This window comes from Gavia stellata, chromosome 32 (genome assembly GCF_030936135.1).
Source record: "Gavia stellata isolate bGavSte3 chromosome 32, bGavSte3.hap2, whole genome shotgun sequence".
Classification (NCBI taxonomy): Eukaryota; Metazoa; Chordata; class Aves; order Gaviiformes; family Gaviidae; genus Gavia; species Gavia stellata.
Window position 1 is genome coordinate 1,330,726 of NC_082625.1, and position 21,467 is coordinate 1,352,192.

At 62.4% G+C, this 21,467-nt stretch overlaps 2 protein-coding genes across 2 annotated transcripts; both read left to right on the forward strand.

Annotated features, from left to right (window-relative positions):
* The first annotated feature begins 598 nt into the window (after positions 1 to 598).
* On the forward strand, positions 599 to 7,221 carry SLC5A5 (solute carrier family 5 member 5). Its single transcript, XM_059831620.1, has 15 exons — positions 599 to 770; positions 2,361 to 2,740; positions 2,842 to 2,907; positions 3,228 to 3,279; positions 3,410 to 3,477; positions 3,551 to 3,705; positions 3,822 to 3,962; positions 4,739 to 4,868; positions 5,041 to 5,129; positions 5,255 to 5,367; positions 5,653 to 5,723; positions 5,967 to 6,053; positions 6,140 to 6,345; positions 6,801 to 6,904; positions 6,992 to 7,221. The coding sequence occupies exons 1-15, from the start codon at positions 599 to 601 to the stop codon at positions 7,219 to 7,221; spliced, it is 2,064 nt and encodes a 687-aa protein (XP_059687603.1).
* A 993-nt stretch (positions 7,222 to 8,214) lies between these two features.
* CCDC124 (coiled-coil domain containing 124) lies at positions 8,215 to 19,771 on the forward strand. The gene is made up of 5 exons (XM_059832000.1): positions 8,215 to 8,224; positions 9,627 to 9,798; positions 16,770 to 16,956; positions 17,342 to 17,456; positions 17,794 to 19,771. Exons 2-5 carry the CDS (start codon positions 9,640 to 9,642, stop codon positions 17,996 to 17,998), a joined length of 666 nt encoding a protein of 221 aa, XP_059687983.1. The 5' UTR covers positions 8,215 to 8,224; positions 9,627 to 9,639; the 3' UTR covers positions 17,999 to 19,771.
* Positions 19,772 to 21,467: the final 1,696 nt, after the last annotated feature.

The window sequence follows — 21,467 nt, forward strand, 5'->3', positions numbered from 1 at the left end:
GTGAGCCCGTCCTGGGAAGGATGAAGGGGAAACTGAGGCACACAGTCATTTCTCCAGGCTCATGGATAAACCCACCCTCCCCAGCCCGTCCCACGGCCACTGCTCCTCCCCAGGGCCATGTGCCCATGCCCTGCATCACTCCCAGGCACAGGCAGGGAGGACTTGGCTCCATCCCCATGCCCGGCTGGGCTGGCTGGACCCCACAAAGCCCCCGGTGCCGGTGCGGTACCTGCTGCCGTCCCGGCGACCTCGCTGGCACCCGTGTGCTCCGGCCCCGGGGAGCGGGTCCCGGGCAGGGCTGTGCCGTCTGGTCAGGGTTCCTGGGCTGCGTAGGTGGCTGCTCGGAGGCTGCGAGCGAAGGGGAGCGTCAAAAAATCCCCTCAGTGACTTCCTTCCTGCCCACAGCCTCCGCGGCGGGTGGCTTCCTGGCAAGGGAGGGGGTACGGGGCGGGGGGCGAAAGGAGCCACCCCAGGGTGCAAGGACTGGCTGGGGGGTGAAGGAGTAGGGGGCCCTGGGCACCCCACTACCCCGTTGGGCACCCCAATGTACCCGGGCACCTCGCTGGTCCTGCTGCCTCCCGGTGCTGCGGGATGGGCGATGCTCTGCCAGGGCGTCCTAGCCCCCATCCTGCCCCACACCACCGTGTGGGGCGAGGGGCTGAGTGCTGCCCGCACCCCATCACCGGGACACTCCCTGCCCCACTCACGGCCCCACCGGGACGGGCTCAGCCCCTTCGCCCCGGTCCTGCCGCGGCCAGCCCGGCCCCAGGGTGCCACCAGCGCTGCCATGCCTTCGGGGCTGCCATGGGGCTGGGCGCATGCCTGGCCCTGGTGCTGTGCAGCGCCGCACACACCCAGCGGCGGATGTGGCTGGGCCCAGCAGCCGCTGCGCGTTGTTTTTCCCCTTTGTGCTGCTCTAAGCAGCTCGGCAAGGAGGCGAAGCTGGGGGCGATGCGGGGAATGGGGTCCTGCCCAGCCCTGTCCCCGGGGATGGGCGTTGGGGACAAGGCCAGCAGGGCTGGAGCCAGACCCCGGGGACCAGGGACCCTCCTCTGCCCCGCAGTGATGCCTCGGCGGCGACGGTGTCCCTGCGGTGGCTCTGTCCCCATGTCGGGGCTCTTCCCCGGTCCCAACCCCAGGCTCGTCCCTGGGGTTCAGGGCAGGGGGAGGAAATCCCCATGGGACAAACCTGTCCAGGGGCCGGGTGAGACAAAGCAGTGTTTGGTCCAAGGAACGTGGAAGCCAGGCCAGCCCTGCGCCCGGGTGCTGCGTATCCCAACGGCCGGAGTCATCCCACCATCCCCACGCTCACCAGGGCCAGCGGCTGGCTCCCGCGCTTGCCGTGCTGCCCGCCGGGGCACGGGGTGCCGTGCTGCCGCTCGGGGTGGCCTGCGGTTAGCCGGTGCCGGGGCATGCGGGAGGGAAGGGGTTATGGATGCGGCCCCCGACGGCTCCGTCCTCCCCGCCAAGGGTCCCTCCCCGACGCCCTGAACCTGCCTCCCGCCGGCGCCCGCCCCGCGGGCTGGAGGAGCTCGAGGCACGGCCAGCCCCTCGCCGCGTCCCCACTCGCCCCACCGCCGCCTCAACGCCCACCGAGGACGTCGCAGCAGCCTCCTCCGACCCGCCGGGCTCCCCGCATCCCCAGGGACCCCCGGGCAGCCCCCCGCGTGCTGCCCCGCTCTCCTCCCCGCCTCGGCACCGCGTCCTTGCCGGACTGCAGGCAGCTGCCTGCAAACGAGCTGCTTTTTTCTGGGTGAAGGTTTAGCTTTGGTTTGTTTTGTCTCCTCAGCTGGACATAAGTTTGGCTCCGGCGGCGGCTCTGCCCCTCCCTGTTTGTGCTGGCTGGGGGGGATCACTCCCTCCCGGCTGTGTCCTTCTAGTGCCGCCGGCGCTTCCCCGGAGCCGGTGCTGGTGTGGTCCGGAGCAGCGGGACCAGGCGCTGCTGCTCTCCTCTTCCTGCGGGCTCCGAACCGGGAGGTATTTGGGGCAATTCCCGTGCTGAGCTCCGGCCGTCCCTCTCGCAGCCTGGGCTTTGCCCTTTGCAGCCGAACGCTTGGCACAGATCTTCCCGGGGACATGGATGGAACGGGATGGGACGGGACGGGACAGGAGGGGACAGGGTGGGATGGGACGGGATGGGATGGGACAGGGTGGCAGCCATGCTCTCCGCTCCGTGCTTGGTCCTTTCTGCTGCGCGTCGAATGTCGGTCAATAATTGCATGGAATTTTCTCCCCCTCCAGTTTCGCTGCCCTCGGATGCGCCGGTGCTGCCGTGCCCTGGCCTAGCCGTGCGTGCCGCGTCCCCGTGCCGCATCCCCATCCACCCGCAGGTGCCCGGCCGGGGGCTCCCCCCCCTGCAGCCGCCGCACTGGCCCCAGCGGGGAGCCTGGAGGTGTGGGTGCCGGAGCGGCTCACCTTCAGCCTCTGGGACTACGGAGTCTTCGGGCTGATGCTGCTGATCTCCACCAGCATCGGGCTCTTCCACGGCCTCGCCAAAGGTGGCCAGAAAACCTCGGAGGATTTTTTCACGGGGGGACGACGCATGTCGGCTCTGCCCGTGGGGCTCTCGCTTTCGGCCAGCTTCATGTCGGCCATCCAGGTGCTGGGGGTGCCGGCAGAGGCGTACCGGTACGGAGCCAAATTCCTCTGGATGTGCCTGGGGCAGCTGCTCAACACGCTGCTCACCGCCCAGCTCTTCCTCCCCGTCTTCTACCGCCTGGGGCTCACCAGCACCTACGAGGTGGGCACGGGGTGGGGGGGGACGCATCCTGCCCCGGAGCAGCCCCTGGGGTGCCCCGATGCCAGGACAGCCCCGGTGCGCTCCCTTCTCCTTGTCCCCAGTATCTGGAGCGGCGGTTCAGCAGGAGCGTCCGGCTGTGCGGGACCCTGCAGTACGTGGTGGCCACGGTGCGTGGCCACGGTGCATGGGTGGGATGGGGACGGTGGGGATGTGGCACTTGGTGGGGGCTTGGATCCGACCGCGCCGGCGCTGCCCTGAGCCCCCGGGAAGCGTCCTCGTTCCCGTGCTCGTGTTTTCCACGGCTCAAAGCAAATAGCACCCGGCAGGAGCTCTGTTTTGAATGAAAACCCCAGTGTTTTCCCAGTGCCTGCACGCCGCGCTTGGGCGGCACCGTCACGCTTTGTCCCCGTCCCCGCCGGTGCAGCCGTCACCTGCCCGATGCCTGCTGTGCCGGTGGGACGGGGCGCTGACCCCCCTGTTCCCACAGATGCTGTACACGGGGATCGTCATCTACGCTCCCGCCCTGATCCTCAACCAAGGTGCGGTGGGGAGGTGGGGGCTGCTCCTGGTCGCGTCCCCGTCCCTGCACTGGGGACATCTCAGCCCTGTCCTGCCCCAGGCGTCATTTGCACCCTGGGGCTCTGCTCAGCACCTTCCCGTCTCCTTCAGTGACCGGTCTGGACATCTGGGCGTCCCTGCTCTCCACCGGCGTCATCTGCACCTTCTACACCACCATAGTGAGTGCGGGCGCGGGGGGTCCTGGGGTCCCCGGTGGTCCCCGGCGCTCACCCGTGAATCCGTCTGGCGCAGGGCGGGATGAAGGCTGTCATCTGGACGGACGTCTTCCAGGTCTTTGTGATGCTCTCCGGCTTCATCGCCATCATCATCCGGGGGGTGTTGCTGGTGGGGGGTCCCGCCAGGGTGCTGGGCATCGCCGCCAACGGCTCCAGGCTGAACTTCGGCGAGTGAGTCCCCCCACCCCGCTGTGTGCTGACCCCGCTCCCCCTGCCCTGGGGTGCTGGGGGGCCGGTGCTGGCCCCGGCTCACCCCCCCCGCCGCGGCGGCGTGCCACCGTGCCCAGCTTCAACCCGGACCCGCGGAGCCGGTACACGGTCTGGACCTTCCTGCTGGGCGGCACGCTGGTCTGGCTCTCCATGTACGGCGTCAACCAGGCCCAGGTCCAGCGCTACGTGGCCTGCAGGACCGAGAGGGAGGCCAGGATGTGAGTCCACGGGGCCACGGGGCTCGTCTGGCTCCCGCTCGGCATGGGACGGCGCACGGGGGCGAGGGGCTGCTCTGGGTGGGGGGGTGGCTGCACGCCAGCCTGGCCCCCTTGGGGAGCCCAGTGCCTGCACCCCTGCATGGCCCCTGCGCCCTTGCATGGACTCTGCACCCCTGCATGGCCCCTGCACCCTTGCATGGACCTTGCATGAACCCTGCACCCTTGCACAGGCCCTGCCCCCCTGCATGGACCTTGCACAGATCCTGCACCACTGCATGGCCCCTGCATGAACCCTGCACCCTTGCATGACCCCTGCACCCTTGCACAGGCCCTGTACCCCTGCATGGACCTGGCACCCCTGCACAGACCCTGCACAGACCCTGCGCCACTGCATGGCCCCTGCATGAACGCTGCACCCTTGCATGGCCCCTGCACCCCTGCACAGATCCTGCACAAACTCTGCACCACTGCATGGCCCCTGCATGAACCCTGCACCACTGCATGGCCCCTGCACCCTTCCACAGGCCCTGCACCCCTGCATGGACCTGGCACCCGTGCATGGACCTTGCACCCGTGCATGGACCTTGCACAGATCCTTCACCACTGCATGGCCCCTGCATGAACCCTGCACCCTTGCATGGCCCCTACACAGACCCTGCCGCCCTGCATGGACCTTGCACCCCTGCAAAGACCCTGCACCCTTGCACGGACCTTGCACCCTTGCATGGCCCCTGCCCCCCTGCTCAACCGGCTGCGCTCCCGCCCCGTGCTCGCAGGGCGCTGCTGGTGAATCAAGTGGGGCTCTTCTGCATCGTCTCCAGCGCGGTGGCCTGTGGCCTTGTGATGTTTGCGCTGTACAAGGACTGCGATCCCCTCCTCGCCGGCTACATCTCAGCCCCGGACCAGGTACCGGCCCCCGCCGGCTCTGCCCTCTCGAGCACCAAATTGAGGGCAGCGAGATGGAAGGGCGAGAGGCTCGGAGCGGCCGGACCCCCGGGTCCCTGTCTCAGCCCCGCTGGGGGTGCTGGGGTCCCCCAGGGTCCTGCACCCCGCCGATGCGGCCGCCTCCCCCCCGCAGTACATGCCCTACCTGGTCCTTGACATCTTCGAGACGTTCCCGGGGGTGCCGGGGCTGTTCCTGGCTTGTGCCTACAGCGGGACCCTCAGGTGAGGATGGGGCACCCCTCGCCCCAAGGGGACCCCAAAACTCCCCGCCGAAGGGGGCTTTGGCCCCCCCCACCCCGCAGGCTGCCGGCGTCGGGGCTGAGCGCTGCCGCCTGCCCGCGCCCCAGCACGGCCTCCACCAGCATCAACGCCATGGCAGCCGTCACCGTCGAGGACCTCATCAAGCCCAAGCTCCCTGCGCTGTCACCGCGGAGGCTGGCCCTCATCTCCAAGGGGCTGTGTGAGTGGGGACGGGGGCCGTGCCGCGCCACGCCGTGCCATGCTGCGCTGCACCGTGCCACCCCATGGCATGCCATGCCGTGCTACCCTATCCTGCGCTGCACAGCACTGTTTTGTGTCACGCCGCGGTGCACGGCATGGTGCCGTGCTGTGCCATGCCACGCTACCTCGTCCTATGCCCTGCCATGCCATGCTGCACTGCACCGTGCCATGCTGTGCTGCGCCATGCCGCACTGCACCACACTGTGCCCCGCTGTGCTGCTGAGCCTTTCCCGTCTCCCCGCAGCGCTCGTGTACGGCACCTCGTGCATCACGGTGGCAGCTCTGGCCTCGCTGCTGGGTGGCGGCGTGCTGCAGGTGAGCCCCGGCACGCGGGGCTGGATCCGGCACATGGCCGAGCTCACCCCGCTGGTCCCCCCACCCTCGCCCGCCGGCTCTGCCCGGCCGAGCGGGACCCGGCCACACATGGCTGGCTGCCGGAGAGCCCTCGAGCCGGCTGGGCTGTGGCGGCCGGGGGTCTGGGGCAGAGCCAAGCACCGTCCTCCCCCCACGAGCCCCCCAAGCCCCTGCAGCCCCCCAAGCTCCCCGTCCCCCTTCCAGGGCTCCTTCACCGTCATGGGGGTGATCGGCGGCCCGCTGCTGGGGGCCTTCGTCCTGGGCATCTTCCTGCCGATGTGCAGCACGGCCGTGAGTCCTGGCGGGTTTGGGGGGTGCCGGGGGTGCCGCCGCAGCCCGTCCCCCCAGGCTGTGCGGACCCCTCTCCTCTGCCGCAGGGCGCACTGGGGGGCCTGGGCGCCGGCTTCGCCCTCTCCTTCTGGGTGGCCGTGGGGGGCACCCTCCACCCCCCCAGCGCGGCCGCCATGGGGGTGCTGCCCACCTCCGGAGCCCTCTGCCCGCTCTACAACCGCAGCGCCGGCGCCAACCGCACCGTCCTCCTGGGACCCCTGCCCCCCCGCGAGCAGCCCCCTGCCCCGGCCCGGTGAGGGGGCACGGCATGGGCGGGGGGCGGGCAGCTTCGGGGGTGTCCTGGCGGCGCGGGCGGCGGGCTGTGATGTCACACCGCTTTCCTTGCTCACTGTGATGTCACAATGCTTTCCCTGTTCCTTGTGATGTCATAGCAATTTCCTTGTTCCTTGTGATGTCACAGTGCTTTCCCTGTTCTTTGCGATGTCACACCACTTTGTTCACTGTGACGTCACACTGCTTTCTCTGTTCCTTGTGACGTCACACTGCTTTTCTTGTTCCTTGTGATGTCACACCACTTCCTTTGTTCACTGTGGCATCACACCACTTTTCCTGTTCCTTGTGACGTCACAGCAATTTACTTGTTCCTTGTGACGTCACACCGCTTTCCTTGTCCACTGTGACGTCACACCGCTTTCCTCTGACGTCACACCGCTCTCTCTGCCGGCCCCTGCCCCCCTCCCCGCGCAGGCCAGCCATCGTGGGTGACTTCTACGCCATCTCCTACCTGTACTACGGGGCGCTGGGGACCCTCACCACGGTGGTGGCCGGGCTCCTGCTCAGCTCCCTGCCAGGTGAGGCTGGGGGCCGGGGCGGGGCCGTGACCCAGCCTTGGGGTGTCCCCCCCGCAGCCCCTCCCCATGGCCCCCCCGTTCCGGCAGGGCTGACCAGGCGGAGGCAGCTGCCCCCGGGCGTGCTGTGGCGGGACATCTCGAAGCAGGTCTCCTTGGTGTCCCCCACGGGCACCCAGAGCCCCCGGGAGGAGCCCCCGGACAAGGCTGGAGCCCCCCAGGCGCGGCCAGTGAGGCCGGACTGGGAGGGCGGCCCCCCCCAGGGCTCCCCCGATCCCGGCACTGCCACCGACCTGCTGCTGCGGGAGACCCACGTGTAGGGTGCTAGCAGGGGGGGAGGGGACACGAGGGCCAGCGGGACGGGGGTGCACGTCCCTGTCCCGGGGTCCCCAATAAAGGAGGAGCCGTTCCCCGGGAGGAGCCTGTCCTTGGGGGGCTGCGGGGGGGGGGGGGGGGGGGGGGGGGGGGTGCTGGTGCAGCTGGAGGGGGGGGGGGGTGTTTGTCAAACCGGGGGGGACGTGGAGATGGGTGCTGGGGGGGAATGGGGGGGGAGGTCCTGCCCTGCCCCGATTAGCTCCACCCACCCAGGTGACAATGGGCCCCGCCCTGCTAAGCTCCACCCCACCCAGACAACAATGGGTCCCACCTTGCTAAGTGTCACCCAGCTGACAATGGGCCCCGCCCCGTTAAGCCCCACCCACTCATAACAATGGGCCCCACCCTGTTAAGCCCCACCCCATCTATGTGACAATGGGCCCCGCCCTGTTAAGCCCCACCCACCCAGATAATAATGGGCCCCGCCCTGTTAAGCCCCACCCCGCCTAGGTGACAATGGGCCCCACCCTGTTAAGCCCCACCCACTCAGATAACAATGGGCCCCGCCCTGTTAAGCCCCACCCCGCCTAGGTGACAATGGGCCACACCCTGACAAAGCCCCGCCCACCCACGTGTGATTGGCCCCGCCCACAGCCGCCGCAGGAGCCGCTCGGCCGCGCCGCCATCTCGGGGGGCGCCGCCATCTTTGTGCCGGGCGGGGTTGGGGGGGAGGTGGTGGCGGCGGGCGGAGTGCGGGCTCTCCCCCGCCCTGCCTGCCGCGCTGCGGGCGCTGCCGTGGGCGGGGGCTGCCGTTCGGCCCGCCGCTCCCCGCCGCCGGGCCTAGCGCCGTGGCCTGGGCGGAGCGGGCCGTGCCCTCAGCAAAGATGGCGGCGGCGGGCTGCGAGCCCTGACGAGCCGCCCGCGCCGCTCGCCCCGCCCCTCCCGCGGGAGCGACGGCGCGCACCGGTGACGCGCAACGCGCGCGACGGCCGGAGCGGCGGGGACCGGGTAGGAGCGGTCCCGGGCGGCGGGTCCAGGCCTCGGGGTCGGCCTGAGGGGAGGGGCCGGGCCGGGGGTGCGGAGGGGAACCGGGGGAGAGGGGAGGGGCTGGGGGTGACGAGGCGGCGGGAGGGGGAAGGGCTGGGCGGGCCCTGGGGGAGGGCGGGGGGCGGAGGGGGGTGGAGGCTGGGGGAGGGCTCGGGGGGGGCTGAGGGGAGAGGGGAAGGGCTGGAGGGGTGCGGGGGGGGAGAGGCCGGGCGTTTGGGGAGGGGGCGGAGGGGGAAAGCTGTCCCTTTCCGAGCAAACGGGGAAGGGCAGCCGGGGGGGGGCTCTGTCGTGGGAGGGGAGGGCCGGGGGGGGCTCTGTAGGGCCCCAAGGCGAGGTGGGGTGCTGGGGACGCTGGCATGGAGCAGGGGTCCGGCCTGGGCAGGTGACAGCCGGCCCTTGGGTCGGGCAGCTCCGGGTGCAGGACCTGGAGCAGGGCTGGGCCCTTGTGGCCTTTGGGGCAGCCCCTGGGCTGGGGGAGGCGTCCCTGGGCCTCCCACGTTGTGCTGTCCCGCAGCCTCGCCCTGGGCCCAGCCCCGATCGCGCCCTTCAAGAAGGGTCAGAGCACGTATCTGGGAGGAGAAGGGCTTTAATCCAGCCCAGGCTTTGAAAAGCTTGGGGCTCGAGCAGCCAGCCCTAAACCTCAGCCCTTCTCTGTTGTTTCTTGTTTAGGAAATAGTTATCTGCCGTTCAAAGTAAAGATCTAAGATCTAGAATGTGGTGTCTGCATGGGCAGCGTGCTGAGAAGAAGGGCCTTTCTTAGTTCATAGTTAATTTTCTGGCTCCCGTTCCGCCTGGCTTTTAGGACTTTTCCTACCCTGATGACGTCAGGCAAATTAATACAGCACGTCTGTGTGGCCATTTACGGGGCCATTAAATGGGGCCACGGGGCTGTGTTTCTGTACAGACAGTCGGGGGTGTGATACAGTGTTTGTGCTGCTTCATCCTGCGCTGCTGGCAGTGGTGAATTCCCCTCGGAGCCTGCCGGGGCAGAATGAAAGCACCCAGCTTCGTTTTGACTCAGCAGCAGAGAGTGTTTTACCTTGCAGGGCAGTGGTGCTTTTGACTCGGTACCAGGAACCCAACAGCCTGATTTGTCATCTCGTTGCAGCACAATAAAAAGGCGGGAGGGACTGTCCCCCGCTGAGGATCTGGGGCGGAGTGAGCAGAGTTCCCCCTGGGTGAGCTGGGAGATTACTAGATCTGTTCTGCCCAGGATCTCGAAATAGTATGAGGCAATAAGAAAAGGGGGTTTTCATGGTGTCAGCTCCAGCTGTTTCTGCTTCCTGGGGTCACAGTGAACCCTGTCCAGGGTGACGGAGATCCTGTCCAGGGCAAGGATCTGAACCTCTTTTCTTCTCCGCAGAGCACCTTGAGTGATGCCCAAGAAGTTCCAAGGTGAAAATACCAAGTCGGCTGCTGCCCGCGCGAGGAAAGCTGAGGCAAAGGCAGCAGCCGATGCCAAACGTCAGCAGGAGCTGGAAGATGCCTACTGGAAGGATGAAGACAAACACGTGATGAGGAAGGAACAAAGGAAGGTGAATGGCTAGTCAGGTAGAAGGGTGTCTTCTAGCTGGCCCTTTGCTAAGCCGGTGAGATCCAGGCTTGCTCAGAAAGGGTTGCTTCTCCTCCTCTGTCCCCCAGCTGTAGCTGTCTCCCCACGCATTGTCCTGCGCTTAGTTTTGGGCAGAAGAGCTGGAACTAGTGGCTTCTCTGGGAGCTAAAAGAAGCCGAGTGTGGGAGTAAGTGTAAGCTTTGATGTGTAATTCAGTAATCTGGTGGATCTTGGAGCTGACTTCCCGAGGGAGGCAGTAAAAGCTTTATTGTTGGAATCATTTAAAACTGAATTAAGTAAAAGATCAAGAACTCTGCTGCAGGGCTTGATTTTTGAGCAAGCACTTCTTTAGCTTTTTTTTGTTTCTTTTCCTTTCTTAATTTTTCTTTGATTTTTGTAGAAGGAAAAAGAAATCAGCAGGGTTAAGGGTTACAAAGCTTTTTTTTCCATGCCTAACTTGGTGTGCCACACGTCAGGACGTGTCTCTCTCAAAAGATTCTCTCTGGTTTGCTCTTACCGGCTTGCTGTGCCCTGGGTGCCCATTTGCCTTGGTGTTCAATAAGCAGAGCACTTCAGCGCTCATTTCTGGGTTATTTGGTTTTTGACGTTGTCCTGCATCAGCATTAGACAAATCTACCTTCTGGGTTTGTGGATTTTTCTAGAAACCGTTGTTGGTGAACACTTAGCTGCCTCTTCTGAAATTATTTCTTTACCCTCGCGCTAACCAGACAGAGCTTCTATTGATGACGTAAACGGGATTGATGGGGTTACTGGGTTTGTGCTGCTCCGTGAAGTCGGTGCTTACTGAGCCCTGTGTGTCGGTACTCAAGCACACTGGCTGGGCAAGCAGCAAGCCAGCGCGTCCCCGTGACCTTGATAGCCGCGTGCTGTGTACATCTGTGTGAGTTCACCCCTAATACATGTCCTGACGTTTGGAATTTGGCGTCCTGTGTGCTGTTCCCCCACGCAATCCTGTAATGCTGCCTAATTACTTCCTGGAACAAGGACTTATTATTGCTCTACTTAAGACTTGGCCAGCAGCGACCTACTTGACCAGACTTCCAAAACAGCCTCCTGCAGGCAAGGGGCATGGGAGTCTGGAGAGGGGAGCTGTGTTGTGAGCTGGAACTGCTAACTGGAAAACCAGGGTCCATCCCAGAGCCTCAGACTGGGTTTTAGAGAAACAAGTGAGGCGGTTTCCACTCGGCACCTCAGCCATTCCCTCTCCCTGCATCAGCACGGCCGTAGTCTCTAGGTCTGAATTTCAGCTGAATGCTGTGTTTTAGTGCATTTGCCTCCCACAAGCCCCCCGGGGACCTGGCAGCTCACAGCAGCAAAAATCTCCACTCAGATGGGGAGCCGTCCTGCCAGAAGGACTCTGAGTCTAACTGTACCCGCACAGGGGCTCTTCCTGCTGCGGGAGCCTCACGCAGACGCTGCCACAACCTAAGCAGAGGCTGGGGCTTTGTGTAGGTGAGCAAGTGGCCAACAGACAGGAATGAGTGGGTTGCTGGGGGAAAACAAATCAGTGAAACCTTCCTCAGCTGCTTCTCCAGTGCCATCAGGCTGGAATATCCCCATGGAGAATGGAAGAAGCTGCCTGTGCCCCGTCGCATCCCGGCAGGGAAGGGATGTGTGACTCAGATTGTAAATGACTTTTCATCCTCGTCCTAGAGAGGACAGAAACCAAACCGTTCACAGGAGTCAAACTTCCCCAGAGAAGTAGCTGTTTTGCGGGTGGTGCTGGCATGGAAATAGCGCTGCCGGCCACGGCCATATGTCGCAGGAGGGGCTCGTGTCGCTCTCAGCTACAGCACCCGGAGGAGGCGATGGCGGTGTGTGTAGGAGGATGCTCTCAGCACCTCGCAGTCAGCGATGAGCAGCTCTTACAGCTCTTCCCCGGCTCTCCGGGCGATGGCAGTAACACATTTAACAGCACCGCAGCGCACCCGTGCAGCATCTCTGAATTCCTGCACCGCCAGCAGGCAGGAGTGGCTGAAAGCCTTTGGGACGTGCTGAGCTCAAACCCCGTGTGCCCCTTGTAATCTCTTTCCCCCTGCAGATGACCACTGGAGCCTTGGAGAAATAAGTGCGAGCACAGAGCTCTGTTTCTGTTCCGGGGTTTGGTGGCTCTGCCTGGCAATCTGGTGGTCTCGCTGACGGGGCAGCGATGCATGTCAGCCTTAATGCTTAGGCGTAGGGAAGCTTAATGTTCAAAATGCAGTGCCTGCTGTCGTGAGATTCGCTGTCACCAAGCAACTGTCCCGTTATTTGCTTTTGCTGTGTTTTGGGGTTTCTTTAAATGCTGCCCCGCTCGCTCTGAGAGCAACCATCCTCTGCTAACAGAGGATGACACTCGTTTGGTGGCTCTGTGATGCATAAAGGAATATCTGAGCTAATATCACCAGCCTGCGATGTGTGTATTCCTCCTCTCGCACTTCAGCACAAGTCACAGCTTGTTACCTTCCCTGGAGAGCTCCGGCTGGAAAGCACAAAATCTACGTCCTTGCTGGAAAGCTCGGGGTTTTACCTAGGTAACTGGTCTTCTTCTAACATTCGGGTGTTTTCCTACTTTCTGTCCCTTCCCACCCTTCCTGTGCAAGGTTAGACTGCAGCTCAAAGCACAACACTCCTCATCAGCCCGATCACACTGTGTTTGTCTCCGTGCAATTAGCTAAAGTGTGTCTGGTGGTGGAACAGCCGCGGACGCGTCTGTGTCCTGGGTGAAGCTGCGGGCAGGCTTGGAAGGGTGACAAACCATTAAATCAGATGGAGCATTCCGGGAAGAAAGGACTGGTGGAGTATCTGTCAAGGGCAGAGGTCTCGCAGCCTGAGTCCGACCTTCTCTCTGGTGACCTTGGGTTTAGCCGCTCTGTGCCCTGCGGGTACGTGCAGGAAGATCTCTCTGGCTGGGACTGCAGCTGGAGCCGAGGTGTCTGCTGGAAGGACGCAGCCGAATTCCCAGTCACCTTCCCAAACTCCCGCTGGGGCTGTCTGGCTGAGGGAGGACAAGTCCTTCTCCCCATTCAGGCTGTATTTCGCCTGGGCTCTGTTTGCCAGGAAAGCAGTTCCTCCGTGTTGTTCAGCAGTGGCTCAAAGCCCCTCGCCCTTCTCTCTGCCCGGTGTGTCGTGGCGTCAGCAGCACCATCCATCGGAGGTCTCTCCTGCGGCTTCACTCAGAGCCCTCAGTGGGAATGGCAAAGGGAGGGCGTGCGGATGATGCGGGAGCGAGGAAACACTTTGTACTTGTGTACAAAGGGTCTGGGGAGAAATTCAGGCTAAATCCAGGGTGAGTACTTGTGCTAGAAGAGCGCAGATAGCGCACGAGGGAGTAGTGACTCTTTTGGTGCGAGTTTTATGCCTTTCTCGTTCCTGTTAGCCTCGGTCACGAGGTGTGGGCTGGCAGGCTCGTGTACAGGCACATCCCAGCTGCAGTGGTATCGCAGGCAGGCGAGTGGTGACTTTCTCTCCCCCCTCTCCTCTGATTCAGTGCAGAATTACTCAGCTGTGAGCACCAACTCTTATTCAGATAAAACGCGAGACAGGCCAAATGACTGTTCTTCCCTCTTTGGAGGACGTCTGCGTGGTACCAGGTACTCAATACTGAAATGTGATGGCTTGAATGAGCAATGCAGGGGACAGAGATGTAGTGGAGAGATACCTGACGACACTGGACTGGGCTTCTGACCCCAGAACCAACTTCCTCCAGCTCCAGTATCCCTTCGATGCTTGCTTTGACTGTGGGCAATGGAGGGGGCATGTTTGATCCCATCTCAAAGCTCCGGTGTACCTCAGAGAGCCCAGTGAGCACTTAGACACGCTCCAGGTCGGTTATTCCCCCCTCGCTTTCCGACTGCGTCATTTCTTTGCGTTGCTTTGCCGTTCTGCCGTGCGAGAAGCAGCGTGCTTCGCCAGGCTGGCGGCACGCTCTCCAGCCTTCCTCGGGGCCTCAGGCTAAGAGGTTGATTGGGAGCGCTGCTGCTTCAATTGACCGCTTGCTCTCAAAGCCAAGTGCGTGGGACCTTGTTCTCCTTCTGTCTAGCAGGTGGGAAGCTGTTCTGAAAGCTAATGAATTGTTCCTTGCTCAGGCAGTTCTCTGCAAGGCTGGAAACTCGCATTTTAACACACAAATCCTTGGAAATAGCAGTGTCCAGCTAAAGGAATCTCAGCCCCTGCTCCTTCCAGTGCCGTGCAGAGTGCAGCAGAGCAGTGTTGAGGGAGAAGACGATTCATTTCCTCTCCAGTTTTCTAATAGCTTTGTGGTACGTTTCACTTAGACAAATCTAAGCCTCTCTTTCATCAGGACATTTAAGCTGATTCATAAAGGATTATTTTGGTTTGGCCCAACCTGAGAAAAGTCTTCAAAAACGACAGCTTCAGGCCCCTTGGGCTTCGGGATTGGCGAGCAGGCGGCTCAGAGCTGCTGCTTTTGAGCACCGCGGAAGGTGCAGAGCAGACCTGGACGTGATGGGCCGCCGAGGAAACCTGAGCGTGTAGATTTTGTAGGTCTTGTGACAAATTAGTAATGGTGCCAGCTTATTTACTTTCCTCAAATAGAAACTCAATTGTAAATGCCAGAGAGCAGGGAGTAGCTTACCCCGGCAGCTGGGGGAGAGGAGTAACTGGAGGTCCCTTGCGGCACGCAGTGCAGGAGGAAGGCTCTGCACCCTGCTCGCGCCTCTGTTTCCCCTTCGTTAAGTGGATGTGTCCTCTTTGGAGAGTTTTGTTTGAAAGGAGCTAATGGCAGCAGAGCATTATCCTTGAATTTCTGCTCTGTCAGACGTGTCGTCGTCCCAGCTGGGGCTGTGTGATGTGACACAGGCTGCTGAGCTAGCTGCCTTGTAGGACAGTTCCCTTTCTGTAATAAGCAGGGGTAGAAGATAATCTTCTCTGACTATAAATAACATTTCTGTTCTGAAATGTCTTGCTCCCTTCCCTTAGGTCATTAGTACGTGTATATCCACTCCTTATCTGTCTCCTGAATTATTCAAGCCACAGCCACTCCTGCAGCCTTGCTGAGGTGCTCACCGTGCCAGCACCTTCTCTGGGTTACCTTGTTCAGCCACCCCTGAGCTTCAGAGCTGGGACGAGCAGCGTGGGGGACAGTTTCTTTGCACTAGCCCACGTTCTAGGCACGATACCAGTATCCTGAATACACAGAGCTGCTTCTCTTACATGTACTTTAGATCTAATTAAGTGGCTTACTCTCTCTGACTGCTGGGCCTTCAGTGATTTCTGTGGCCCTCCTTCTGTTTTGGCACGTTAATCTCTCTGGTTTTGGGGTTTCTCCTTCGTTCTTCCTTAAAACTGCCTGATGTTCAAGCAGAGGCTGGTGGTCGAGCCGGAGATCCCATCTGGAGCTGGAGCTGTCCTGAGTAAGGGTGGGCATAGCCCCTGCGGCTGCTCTCGCTCAGGTATATCCCTGTGAATAAATTTTTAGGGGGGTAAGAGTCTTCCCCCTCCTCTCGTGACACCCTTTCTATTCTAGGAGTGGCCAAAATCCCTCCTAATCTGGGAGACCGAGTACATTTGTTTACTCAACCTTTACTAGAAGAGGGAGAGGCCTGACAGGAAAGCAGCAGGCAGGGAAAGCCGATGTCTTAAATAAATGAGTTTGCACGTTGAAATCATGCACGGTCCAGTTGCCGGGGCATTGTGTCTCAAGGCACTGGCACTAAGCACTTAATGACCAAGAATTTGAAGACTGCCAGTTGTAATAAAGGCTTCATCCCTCTAATGGCTTTTTTCCCATCCTTGGCCCCAGCTGCTCGGAGTGGAGGTAGACGAGGCTTTCCTTCCCTTCCCTTCCCTTCCCTTCCCAGCCGGGCTGAAAGGTCTGGTCCTTGCTGCACTTGCCGGAAGCAGCAGCAGCCCGAGGGCATGTTTTGATTCAGTATTGTGGCCTTTGATTCTGTGTTTTGATGGGTTTTTTTTCTTTAAACTCTTGAGCTGTGGAGCGACTTACAGGGTCTTTTTTTTCTGTTTAATAGTCTCAAACCCCAGCCTTGCTTACCGTCTCCGAAGTGGGCCCTACCCCAACGTGCGTAATTCTGCTCCTACTCCTTAAACACCGATGAAGACAGGAGGTTGCGTTACTGCTGGGGTGGTTTTGCTGTGCAGCTGCTTTTGAGTAAACCTGTTCCGTTAATGCTCTATCAGTTCGTTGTGCCATCCCTGTGAATAATGGATGAGAGCCGTAATTAAGTGTCCGTGTAACTAACCTAAATACGAAGTGCTTTGCAGCGTGTGACACTGCCCCAGACAGAGATGTTCACTTGTTTCTTTCTTTTTGCCAGACCTGACAGGCTTTGGGAGAGGAGGAAAGAAAACTCAAAGCCAAAGTGCTGAAAGCCTCTAAGGGCCTGTTGCACAGTCTTGTCACCCTCTTCCCTGGGCCTTCGAGGGCAAAGTGGCTCTTAAACTCCTTGTGAGGCACTTTAGAATTACCACAAGAGCTGCATTGCTTGTTGGATTCGGTCTGACCGCCTGTCCTGGCTCTTAGGAGGAGCGTGAGCCAGGCCTGCGGATGAATTCAGCCTCTTGACTGGCTTGTCTCGAACAACTGCTGAACTTTCAACCTCTGACCACTTATTAAAATTAAAGTGGAAAATTTAATCTGATTGTCAGCAGTCCTGGCTGGTACCTCCCGCTCCTTCTCGACAGCGGGGTTGTGTTTTGCAGTACTGACATCACGAGAAGCCAGCGTGTGGTGGCAGACGGGGCAGGGATGGGGGAATTATTATTTGAAGGGATGAGCCCTTGCTGTCTCGCTGGAGGTCGGGGGAACCAGGTGACATCGCCTCTGATAAGGCGAGGTCAGCGCTGCATTAGCCACAGAAATGAGGTGCCTGTTCCGGTTCAAGCAGGGTTCCCTGTGCCTGTAAGGGGTAGTTTGATCCCTCCACCTTAGGAAGGTGGGAGGGTGGAGGTGACCTGGTCCTTTCTCCCTTCCAGGAGGAGAGGGAGAAGCGGCGGCTGGAGCAGCTGGAGCGCAAGAAGGAGCTGCAGCGCCTGCTGGAGGAAGAGGACTCGAAGCTGAAAGGGAAGTCGCCCAAGCAGGTCACCCCGGGCAAAGTCACCAGGGCCCAGATCGAGGAGACGATCAGAAAAGACCAGCAGCAGAAGGAGAATGCAGATACAGGTTTGGTGGTACCATAGAAAGGCCCTGACGGCCGCGGGGGGCTGGGGAGCGGGAAGGCGGGCTGTTCCTTTTTCACCTACTGTCGCTGAAGGACGAGGTGTTTGGAAAGCAAGAGCTGCCCGCAGCTATTGCGTGCTGCACGCTTTGCTGTGTCTGTGTCTGACACCCAAATGGGGGAAAAAGAAACCTCCTGTCACCTTGAGGTGGAGAAGCAGAGCTGCAGAGCAGGCACTCTTACCTTCCAGAACTGGGACTGAACTCTGGCTGAATTTTCTCAGCACTTTCTGCAGAGTGCTTTGGAAAAAAAAGACTGTGCCTCTTCTGAGGGTTTTGCACAGGCTGGATTTGACGTTAACGGTTCTCCCTTTGCCCCCTCCCTGCGCAGTGGAGAAGGAGAAGACTCACTTGGAGGTCCCCTTGGAAGAGAACATCAACAGGAGGGTTCTGGAGGAAGGATCAGTGGAGGCCAGGACGATTGAAGATGCCATTGCTGTCCTCAGGTACGTGGCCGTATCGTAGCGATGCTTTCCTTTGAAGATGTCGCTTTCCTTACGAGAAATTCTTGCAGACACTCCCTCCCCCAGAACTGGCTTCTTTTTATGCTTTGACTGTGACTTTCTATCTCGACAGCAGGAACAGGACACGTCCCCTGCCCTGTTGCTCTGTGGAGAGTATTTGAAGTGTGTAGGGGAAGTATCACGGGGTTTTCTGCTTTATCACCCGAGTTATTCTGTATGCACTTGGTTGCGCTGACAGGGGATCGGAGCGGGGCGAGTGGCTGGTGCCAGCGGGGAGGTGTCTCTGATGCGTGTCTCTCTCTGAATTCCCTCCCGGCAGCGTTGCCAATGATCTGGACCGGCACCCCGAGCGCCGGATGAAAGCTGCCTTCACGGCTTTTGAAGAGGTCAATCTGCCACGCCTAAAGCAAGAGAACCCCAACATGCGCCTGTCCCAGCTCAAGCAGCTCCTCAAGAAGGAGTGGATGAAGTCTCCAGAAAACCCCATGAACCAGAGGCACAAAGCTTACAACAGCCAGAAGTAGAACTAGAGCTGATCATCCCCCAGGGACAGTGGGCTGGAGCCCCAGGGCTCTGCTCGGATGAAAACAGGAGACACAAGGAACCTCCTCTCCTTTTGTTTCCCTTCCCCACCCCTCCTTTCTGTCTTTGTTCTTGGATTTAAGATGAGCACGAGGCCACGGCTCGCCTCGGGACCCTGCCGCGTCCCGCCGCCTTCACTGACGGCCTGTCCCCCCCGACGTGCTCACCCCTCCGCAGGCAGCTGGTGCAGAGCGACCCGGACGGACTAACACTAACACTTCGTGCTTCCGAATTTGGTTGTTGTCTTACAAAAAAGCTACTAACTCGCTTCCAGACCTTCGGCATGGGCAGCGCTTGCGAGGCGCAAGGGCAGGAGAGGTAGAGACCCCCCCAGCGCTGGCTAGCACCCTGCGTTAACCCGCTCACGGCCTGGACCTCAGCCAAACTGCGTTCACCCCTGTCTCTACCGTGGCTGCGCCGCACCCTCGCGCTCTGCGGGGTGAATTTTTGCAACCGCCACGAGGAAGGCACCTGCCCTCTGTTGCTTGTGTCGTCCTGGTGCTGGGATGGCCCCGAAGAGATTCCAGACTGGGATCGCTGTTGGCCCTGCCTGCTGCCGGCCACCTCTCTCCTCTTGATCTCCACTGGCGGTACGTTAGACGGGGAGGAGGAACCGCCATGGGAGCAGAAGCTCTGTTAGCGTGGTGTTGTGGGGAAGAGAGGAAATAACCTTCCATCTTCGAGGAGGAATGGGAGAAATAACAGCACAGCGTGGTTCCTGCCTCGTCTGCGCAGGACGCTGGTGCCGGACTTCTCTGTGTGACTTTTCCTGGTGGTCTTGCCCAGAGCCTCACACTGCTGGTGGGACAGGAGGGTTCCTGGAGGGGCCGCACCCCGCGCTACCTGAGAACTGCCCCAAGGAGGGAAAAGCCGCTGCTTTTCCCGTCGCTTCTTCCCCTGCCTGCTCCCAGGCTCGGGCAAGGAGGTGCCCCGTGGGCCCGTGGAAGGGGATGTGAGACTGTCGGCTCAGCAGCTTCACCCGCCGCTGGGCCGAGGGCACTGACCTGGCTGTGCCGCCTCTGCTCCCCTTCGGCCGGAGCCCCGCGGTCTCTCCGCTGGCCCGGGCAAAAAGAAATCGGTGAGCTCCCTCGGGAGGGCTGCGGCAGCACCCGGACAGGGCTGGAGAGGCTTTGCCCTGGAGCCACGGCAGAGTCCTGCCCCTCGCCTTGAGCAGGCACTGGGTTTTCCTCTCTTCCCTTTCCCCTTTCACATCTCTTCTGGGAGTGAAATTCTTTCCGAAGGTCTAAACCCTTGACCGGGCAGCAGCTCCGTTGCCGTTGGTGCTTACCTGTGTGTTTAACCGGGGCTGCCAAACCGAGACAAACTCGTGGCTGGTTTGGCGTCCCGACGGCGTTTCTTCTGATGTTACTAAACAAGTAGGGTTCATCCCGCGCCAGGTAACAGGCAGCGTGTGGCCTCTGCCCCTGCGGAGGATCGCCTGCGAGCAGGCAGGGGGGGTTGCAGGGGTCCTGAGGCTGCAGAGGCATTTATTTGCACTTTGGTGGGGAAGGGGTTTGAGGAGGCGACGCTCAACCTGGCACCGAGAGCCTGGGGCTGTTTCGGGGCTCTCCCCAGCCCGCTCTGCACCCCGCTTGCGGAACCAGGCTGAAGGAGCTGGACGGCCCCTGCCAGCATCCCCCCCCCAGCCGGTAAAGACGGAGGAAAGCACCCGGAGTCTCCCCTTTCTGTGAAAAGTTTGTTGTGTTTGAACCCAATTAAAAATTAAAAACCCCCAAACCCTCTTAACTTGTTGGCGGAATCAGGGTGGAGGGCTCTGTTTTCCTGGCTTGCTCGGGGGGGGGCTCTTTCTGCTAAAAATCCTGCTGGAGTTTTCCGGCAGGGATCGGGGATCTCTTGGGGGGGGGACACCCCCCCTTTGTGCCTCCCCCTGGCAGGCTGGGGGGGTGTGCGTGGCTCAGCCGCAGCGGTGGAGGAGGCTGCAGGCAGCTGCCCTGCCCTTGCCTGCGACTGCTGCGCTGGTGCCACCCTGCGCCCCTGCCTGCGCCCCGATGCTGAAATAAGGAGCCCACGTGAGTGTTGCCCTCCCCGGGTCCCTGCGCTGAGCTGAGCCCCCCTGTCCCCGCGTCCCCCAGGCTGCAGGGCTGTGTGTGTCCCCCCCATCCCGGGGGGGGGCCCCCCTCCCTGCCCTCACCCGCTCCCCCCATGGCGCAGAGGCCTTCAGCTCTGCACAGCCCTGGCTTTGTGCGGCGGAGCCCACCCTCCTCCTCCTCCTCAGCACTGCGGCAATGCTGTCGTGTCCCCCCCGGGGGGGGGATATTTTGGCCGTGACTGCACGGGGGGGCCAAGGAGACCCAGCCAGGCCGGGGGGGCTGTGGCACGCAGGGCGCCCCCGGGGTCCTGGAGGTTGAGCCCCCATGTCAGCCCCAGGGGAGGGGGATGCCCCCCCCCCCCCCCATGGTGCGGGGACTCCCCTGCTATGCTCGGTGCGGGGGGGGGTGTGGAAGGGGCTAATGGGGGGCTGCCCCCCCCCCAGTGCAAGGGAGGGGTTATTGGGGGAACCCCTCCAGTTCAGGGTGGGGGTTCCCCAGTTGCAAAGAGGGGATTGATGGGGGGAATCCCTCAGTGGGGGGGGCGGGGACCCCCCCCCCAAGTGCAGGGTTAACGCCCCCCCCGGGCAGGGAGGGCCCCCCCGTTTCAAAGGCGGGATGTGGGGGAATCCCGCGGGCAGGAAGGGATCCCCGGGGTTAACGGGGGAACACCCCCCCACTGCAGGGCGGGGGGTCCGGGTGGGGGTGTACCCCCCCCAAAGCCAAGCGGCTGCCGGGGGGGTCCGTGCTCACCGCGGGGGGGTCCCCGCCGCGCGGGGGGGCGGGGCTCGGCGGAGAGGGGAGGGATTCCCCGCCCCGCCCCTCCGGGGATTCCCCCTCCCTCTTCACCCCCCCCCAGTCCGGGGGGGGCCGCGCTCGCGCCGTGCGCAGCCCGGGGGGGGGGGGCGGCGGTGCCATGGCAACGGGCTGCTCCGCTGCGGGGGCGGGGGAACCCGCGGGGGGGGGGGCGGTCACGCGGCCCCGGGATCCTCGCAGCGCCCGCGCAGCCGCGCAGGGCTTGCACCGGGCATCCCCCCCCGCACCGGGCATCCCCCCCCGCACCGGGCATCCCCCCCCCGCGGCCCCCCCCGCACCGGGCATCCCCCCCCGCACCGGGCATCCCCCCCCCGCGGCCCCCCCCCGCACCGGGCATCCCCCCCCGCACCGGGCATCCCCCCCGCGGCCCCCCCCCGCACCGGGCATCCTCCCCCCGCACCGGGCATCCCCCCCCGCGGCCCCCCCCGCACCGGGCATCCCCCCCCGCACCGGGCATCCCCCCCCGCGGCCCCCCCCCCCTCCGCACCGGGCACCCCCCGGCAACCGCCCTCCCCCCCCCCCCCTCCCGCAACCCCTCCCCGCGCAC

Excerpts from the sequence above, each read along its gene's own strand:
- SLC5A5 (XM_059831620.1), top strand. The coding sequence starts at position 599 with ATGCTCTGCCAGGGCGTCCTAGCCCCCATCCTGCCCCACACCACCGTG. Across the intron at positions 3,478-3,550 it reads GCACCTTCTACACCACCATA|GGCGGGATGAAGGCTGTCAT; the intron begins GTGAGTGCGGGC and ends CGTCTGGCGCAG. Across the intron at positions 3,706-3,821 it reads TCCAGGCTGAACTTCGGCGA|CTTCAACCCGGACCCGCGGA; the intron begins GTGAGTCCCCCC and ends CACCGTGCCCAG.
- CCDC124 (XM_059832000.1), top strand. The coding sequence starts at position 9,640 with ATGCCCAAGAAGTTCCAAGGTGAAAATACCAAGTCGGCTGCTGCCCGC. Across the intron at positions 9,799-16,769 it reads TGAGGAAGGAACAAAGGAAG|GAGGAGAGGGAGAAGCGGCG; the intron begins GTGAATGGCTAG and ends TCTCCCTTCCAG. Across the intron at positions 17,457-17,793 it reads GATGCCATTGCTGTCCTCAG|CGTTGCCAATGATCTGGACC; the intron begins GTACGTGGCCGT and ends CCCTCCCGGCAG.